Source organism: Diuraphis noxia, unplaced genomic scaffold (genome assembly GCF_037042655.1).
Source record: "Diuraphis noxia isolate RWA-SAM2 unplaced genomic scaffold, SU_Dnox_SAM2 contig0003, whole genome shotgun sequence".
Lineage (NCBI taxonomy): Eukaryota > Metazoa > Arthropoda > Insecta > Hemiptera > Aphididae > Diuraphis > Diuraphis noxia.
The window spans coordinates 26925684-26933328 of NW_028301713.1; the positions used below are offsets into that span (position 1 = coordinate 26925684).

Genomic DNA, 7645 nt, shown 5'->3' on the forward strand with positions numbered 1-7645 from the left:
ACTTAATTTGAGTCTACTATATAAATTAAGAAAAAAAAAAGACTTTATCATCAAGATCAGTTTTGTAATAAATACATTATTAGATATTCTCACATAATGCAAAATAATATGATATTATAACATTACTTGATTTGTACCATAAAACAGTGAATTACTTTCAACATACATTATACAGGGTGATTCTTTTATCAAACAACACTTATATGGTGTTTGTGTGTAAATACCACCTAACATACACCTATAACACACAAACACCACCCAAAACCGCCCAACTTTGGGAGGCTATATCTTGTAAACGGATTAACGAAAAATGAAAATTTAAACGTGAAAATTCATTGAAAAAATAGCCTTTTTAGTTTATGAAATTTTAAGTATAGGTTGTCATTTGAAAATCAAAAGTTGATAATGGTTAACCTGATAAATATAAGGGTGAATATATTTAAAAAAATATATAGTTCTAGAACAAGATGGTTCTAAAATTTTGGAAAAAAAAAATTTGAAAAAAGTCAATAGTTTTTGAAATAATGAGTGTTGTTTGATAAAAGAATCACCCTGTATAAAATGAATAGTTTTTAATTTGTATCGGATAATAATATAAAAATTTGAAATCCATACAAGAAAAAAATATGTTATAAGTCTTATTTATTGTCAGTTCCAATTCAATATTTCTATTGACGGTTTTCCCATTCCCGGGTCTGGTGTTTTTTTTTTCCATAAATCCAGACAGTTGTGATGGAGTTTGGATTTGCGGAACACATCGCAGGACGTCGAGGAGTTGGTAGCCTTACAGCGTGTCAGCTGTTTGGCGTATCGCTGGAGCAAGCTGTCGTCGTCGCCGGTGGGCGCTGCCAGAAAGTCGCACCGCTGTCGCTTGTGTACGCAACAGTGTATCGGTCCCGGGTCGGTCTCGAAGTCGGGTCTCAGGTCGGTGAACGCGAGTCCTGCGCGCTCGGCGAGTATGCCTGTCACGTACAGGTCGTCGATCCAAAAGTATTTTTCGCGGGCACCGATCGCCCGCAGCAAGCGCGGCACGGCCGCCGCCCTGGCCGCGTACAGCCAACCGGACAGGAACGGCGGGTACGCGTCGCCCGCAAACTCTGCGCGGCTCACGTACCACTTGTTGCCCTCGTCCCGTATCGGTTTCGCGGCGATCACGCACCCGGCCAGGTCGCGGTTGCCAGCACGTCCCAGCACGGCGTTCAGCTTGAACACGTTCACCGCTATGTCGTCGTCCATCTTGACCATGTAGTCCGACCGCGGGCACCGTTCCGCGAACCACGTCAGGCCCATCGTGTGCTTGTACGTCAGGTTCCTGTACGCTTCGCGGAAGTTGCCCTGCACCACGTCGCCGTGCCGGTACGACTCCCGGAGCAGTCGGGCCTGCAGGTCGCCGTCGCGGTCGCCCGACGACGGCAAGCCGACCATGAACACGTGACGGAATCCCAGCCGGTCGAGCACCGTTCGCGGATAGGACTGGCGGATGGCCCGGCGGCGCTCGAAGTGGCCCACGTGGCTGTGCACCACGATTGGCGTGTGACTTCGAGGCCCGCCGCACACGTCGCTATCGACGACGTACTCGAAGTCTTCGAGGTCCAACAACAGGCGCCGCCGGCCGCCGGTGCGCATCGGCGGCGCGGTCCGACGGGTGATGTCGCGGTCGGCGGAAAACGCGTCGAACAGCACCAGAAATGACGTGTTGACGGCGAGAAACAAGAAGATTTCGTACCTCCACGACGACGGTCGCTGTGCCATCGCCTGCCGTCACCGTCGATGCAGCTGCAACTGTTGCTGCTACGGGTCGGTGCACCGGTGCCCGCGGTCTGCCATCGACGCACTGGTCCGTTTGACGCGACGCTCCTCGTCGATGAAGATTATAATTATTTTTTGTTTTTCGCGTTGCGTGAACGATTATGATATGACATCATGACAATAATATAGTTGTACTGTATGTCGCACTTCCGAGCGAGCGCGTCGCTTCCGCTCGACGCCTATTCGGTAGATTTTCTATATGGTCGTCCGCGTTCGAGCGGCGTGTTAACTTCGCGCGTCCTTGGAATCGACCCGTGAACGGTCGAGTGTTGGTTTTCTGCGACATATTAGACATTTAAAACAGCTTTCACTTAGCTAAAGAATAGCAACTCCTCCTCCCTGCCCCCCCCCCCACACACACACACACACAACCTACGCCGTTCGTTGTGTTGTTCCTATATTGTAGAGGGGGGAAAGGGGCTGGTACATAGCGGCTGTGGACTACAATAATCTCGAACCGTTTCTCGTTCACTAAAACATTCAAAATGATTCATTCGACTTCAAATGCTTTCATTATATTTTTGGTTTTAAGGTTATATGAGTAATATAATAATACATGTGGTAGGTACGCATATTATGCACATTAATTAAAAGAATAATATTTCAAACGTAATTAGCAATGTGTTGCTTATGATCGCCTATTTATAGTAATAATGTTATATGTGGCTTCTCTTGCAGGTGAAACGAATAACATCTATGGCTGGAATTCAAACATGCGTATCGACTGTTAATTTTTAGTTCCTCTGTGTGGTCGACGATAACTGTCCTGTGTACTTGCGTGCGTTGCCCACAATGATATAATATGTTTAACATAATATTATATAGCCCAAAAATAAAGTCATGTCTCATGTGGCGTATATGTATCAGGTGTCCATTATAGAAGCCAGATGCAAAGCTTCGGATGATTGATTTTGAATTATCTCTTCTATCGAAAATAATAGGTTCAGCAGACCGCTGCTATACTGAGACAATGAAAACGAAGCCGACTGCAAAAACTTGCGAAATCGTCTCATATTATAGACACCCACTGCAACGGGTAATCTAGCGTACCGTAGGCGTATATGGTGTGCGGAAAACTTGACATACTTCTTTTGTAACACCGGTGTAGTGAACGTGTGGCAGTTAGGTCATCATTTTATCAATGTAGTTAATTTTTGAAATTCAATTACTAACCTTTTAAAAAAAAAAATAATACTACAGCTGTAATAAATATCAAAGATTTACTGTAAAAATAATGTGGTTCTCATTTGGTAGAAATAATATGATTGAAACGCCTATTATATTTGAATAAATATAGGTATGATACCTTCTTTATAGTCCTTATTAGAGTTTAGACAGTTTCATATCTTTAACAATTCGAAATATAGTGAGGGAAGTTCTCATTTGAAAAAGAAAAAGTTTGTAATCGCTTCAGCCCCCAACTACCACTCAGTACCAATGTCAAAGGCTAGTTACTTAATAGTACAATGGATGATACGAGATTTGTGGGATTTTTGGGATGGCATGAACTATGAACAGTATGTATTTGACATAATTGTCATTTGCCCTGGACAAAATAAAAATTGAGTTCGGCGACACTGTCCACGATGCATATACATAAGAGCCGCTGGTATAACCCCGTGGGAAACTTAGTATTAATTTTTACTATGTCCGTACGCCTATATGTATACGCGGTGATCATATTATTACGACTCGTTCTTAACTATTATATTATACAAGTATTTTTTTTTCTATAATTGCCAAGGTTTAGCTCTTTAGTTCTCATTTTCACAAATTGTTATTATAATAATAATTTATTTTTTTATTATTATTATTTAACGTTTTTCCGACATTTATCATCTAAACTTAGATATATATAGAATTACATTTTTTAACATTTTATAAGTTAGATCACAAATGGTATAACTTATACCATATAAGTAAGAAATAATTACAATTAGGACTACAGGTTTAAAATGTAAAAAAAGAAGAACAATTTTTACAATAGAAAACAGTTTAACAGATGATTATAATATGTCAATTCAACTAAATCAACAACTAAATATTTTTTGTTTTAATCATTATCAAAACTATTCCATTCTATTTTTTTGTCTTTTAAATATTGAAATTATAATACATTTATGAATATTGAATAGAGTAGGCAGGTATTATTTTTCTGGCAAATAAAAAATAAACAAAAATATTGTTGCTATAGTAACAATTTGATTTGTATGAAATATTTTTGTCACTGGACATTTATGAGCGATGCGCCTCCATGCCCAACATCCATGTGGTACGTTCGTGGTCGCCGATGTTGACCTTGATACCCACAACTCGGAACAGGATACCTATGGACTATGATGGTAGCCGTTACGAAACAAGACAAGCTGCCTTGGCCGGAGACATCGACATGCAGCCCAAACGACGACGTAAATCCATTTGGAGCAGTACAAAGCGATTCGTGCGGCGTCTATTTTGTTTTGCCGAGTGAGACGTGGGGGTAATCTCGAATCTTGTCTTTTTTATCGTCTTATATATTGGATAAATCAATTCAATTTTATATGTTTTTCTAGCCACACCGCCAATCACCAGCATGCCACGAACTTATTCGCTAAGACTTAAAGTGATGTTCATTTACGCTCCGTGTTACCTATATTATTTACGTTTGTGCCTGATTAATATGTCTGTATCTGTTTACGTTTGTACCTATTATGTACTCACCAATAAAAATCGTTAGTTGCATTCACTCCAAATGTAGTTAATGTCCAATTGTGTGGTTGACTTTTACTTGGGAGTCAATAAGTGTTGATTTTACTACTATTAAACATAGGTTAAATGACTATAGATATTTTGCTATGAGTGCTACCTATGACATTTACATTGTAATGTTATGTTATTATTATTCTATGATTAAGATATCATAACGTAGTGAGATTGACTTTGATAATTTGCAAATTGAGATTTTGTAGTTGATGTTAAATAAATATATGCATTGAAGAAATTCCATTAAATTTCAGTGGGTGCAAAACTTTTATCGGTCCAATAATCGTATGAATCACATGGATTTAGAATTTAATAGCATTACCTCAACATTATAAATCAGTTAAAAAGATAAAATACATTTTATTGCAATTTGCAACTGCAAAATTAAAAAAAAATTTAGATGACTATTTACACAAGGTTAGTATAAAAATAATTATAACCATATACATTATTAAATCAGCAATGAAAAACGTGATGATAAAATACAGACATTTACGAACAAAATAATTATATTTACAAATATTTGCAAACGATTTACAAATGTATGCTATACAGTATACACATACAGTATACATTCATGATTGTATAACGTTGACCAAATTTCAATAGCCCTTTCGTGGTTTTTGCCCGCATCACCGACTGCGTTGCGCAATCGCGGACCAATCCAAATTCTGCAGTCACCTGTTGTATCTGATAATTATCATTATGTGTACCACCTATTCATTTTCTGCCTGGAACTGCGATATTTCAGTAAGGTTCTACTCCGAGGTACATGAATTGATGAAATTTTCTGAAAGTAAGACTATCTTCACACACTGACCATCTTCGACATAATCATAATTCTTGTAGTGATACGCAGAATTAAATCGTCAAATAGTAAGTGTTTCATGTAAACGAAAAGCTGCTGAAAATCTTTACATACAGCCAAAAAAAAATAATTTTAAAAGGGTTATCAGAAAACACTCAACTTACTGATGTTTTAACTTCAAATGATTTTAATATGATTAGAAAATCAATTTACTGATGTAGGCGTAAAGTTTTTCCTTTTATTCCGACTAGCATAACTGAAGCATATATATGGCTCTAAATACACCCGAAACCACTGTAACTACAAACCATTTATTGTGTTGGTAAATGATGAAATAAAAAATATAATAATTTTTTCGTGTAAAACTAACCTTAAATTTTATGTAATGCTGTGGAAACAATTTATATGGACAGCACGTTCCAATTTTGTGCTAAGGTTTTAGAGCAAATGTTTTGTATATATCATGGTTTTAAATACGACCATTACATACCATTAATATTTATTTTACTTCTGGACAAAAAATATGAAACATATGTGTATACGTTTAAATCAATACAAAATAAATGCAAAGAATTAGGACTAGTTCTTATACCAAAATGTGTTACTATAGACTTCGAAAAAGCAATTCATTTAGCAGTCAATGAATTTTGGTCTTCATTGCAAATAATAGGTTGCCGTTTTCACCTGACGCAAGCATGGTATAGGAACGTTCAAAAATATGGTTTAGCAACTGAATATCAAAATAATAGGAGTATTGGTAAATAGATTCAACATACTTTTGGCTTAATATTTTTAGAACCAACCCAAGTATATCCGATTGCCTTACTCAAGATTTAATGGCTGAATGTCCATGTAAAATTCGTTAATTTTTGCGATTATTTAGTAGAAAATTATATTTCTGAGAACAGTGTTTTTAATCCAACATTATGGGCATGCAATTCAGCGAGCATCCCAGCTCACAACAAATGCGTGTGAATAATTTCATTCATATTTTAATGAAAACTTTTATTCTACCTCTCCATCAATCATAAGTTGGTTAAATATTATACGTACGCAATGACATCTAGATAGAAACGTATATCAAAATGAATAGTGTTGAAATTCCCGAAAAAAACAAGACAGAAAAACGATGGAAAGACAAGAATAGAACGAAAAAAGTATACTTTTATATAGATCTGGCGAAATTACCATAGGTGCGAATTTGTAAAAAGCATGTGTAGACATTTTAAAAATAATAGTTTTTGTAAATGTATTTTGATATAACTTAAATTAATTTTTATAAAAATGTCTGTATTGTATGTAAAATAATTAAATAATTGATTATTGAATATAACTTACTTTTAGTAGAAAGTATAGTAACATAATATTATATTGTGTAATACTTTCTTTTTTTTTAAATAGTTAATAATAATTTATAATATATAATATTATATGGTATACCTACTATATACTTACTATATTATTTAAAAATCATTGCCAACTTAATTTGAAAACGACTAAAATGGCTTTGGTCGAAAAGGGTGTCTGGACGAAACGGGAAAGGTTGATTTTGGGCAAAACGGGTGTCGCTCTTCTGAACCACTATAAAAAAGGTCATGTTCTCCTTTTTTAGGGATCCCTTATTTAGCCATCTAACTTCTTTGGGCGCTAATTATGTATTTTGTAAGATTTAGTCACATTCAGGACACATTGCAGTGCTCCTGGTCCTGCTTTATTCAAGGTTCTTAAATTCTATGATTCCAATTTCATTCCATTTCTAAGTTCCAGTCATTTATCCATATTTTTTATACGATTCTGAGGCATAGTTTGTGATGGTTTCATAACCAAAAAGTTTTTTACACCAGATGGGTGGTTGTCCCATCGCGATAACCCCCCCCCCCCCCAGATTGGGGGACTAGATCCTCTCAACCAGTTAAGACCAGGAGGATGGCTATTGCAATATCCAATGAGGGGTGTTGGGCGATGGTGACGCCACTTTTCCAACGCCTGTAAGATAGACATATTGTTCGTGTAATGTTCCATGTGATCACTTTATCGTTAAGATTACGGATAGGTTTGTATTATCGGCAACTGCCACGATATCGAGTACGAATAAAATATTTAAGTGTAGTTTTGTAATGATATTGTTATACACATAAATGCAATTTTATATAAATTTGAGCATCATGCTGTATTAATTTACTTTGCCCACTTGAATTTGAGCAGGGTACACATTGTCCGGGCAATCTATTACAATGCCCGGCCAATGTATGAACAATTACGTATTAAAATTATGATTCTTACAAT

The 7645-nt window shown here is 36.8% G+C and overlaps 1 protein-coding gene and 1 long non-coding RNA gene across 2 annotated transcripts; one reads left to right on the plus strand and one right to left on the minus strand.

Moving 5' to 3' along the window:
- Window positions 1–43: 43 nt before the first annotated feature.
- Window positions 44–1752, minus strand: LOC107169517 (beta-1,3-galactosyltransferase 5-like). Its single transcript, XM_015519270.2, has one exon. It carries the CDS (start codon window positions 1750–1752, stop codon window positions 649–651), a length of 1104 nt encoding a protein of 367 aa, XP_015374756.2. The 3' UTR covers window positions 44–648.
- Window positions 1753–2107: 355 nt separating this feature from the next.
- LOC149057157 (uncharacterized) lies at window positions 2108–4534 on the plus strand. Its single transcript, XR_016190788.1, has 2 exons — window positions 2108–4288; window positions 4362–4534. It is a non-coding gene; the product is annotated as an uncharacterized LOC149057157 (long non-coding RNA).
- Window positions 4535–7645: the final 3111 nt, after the last annotated feature.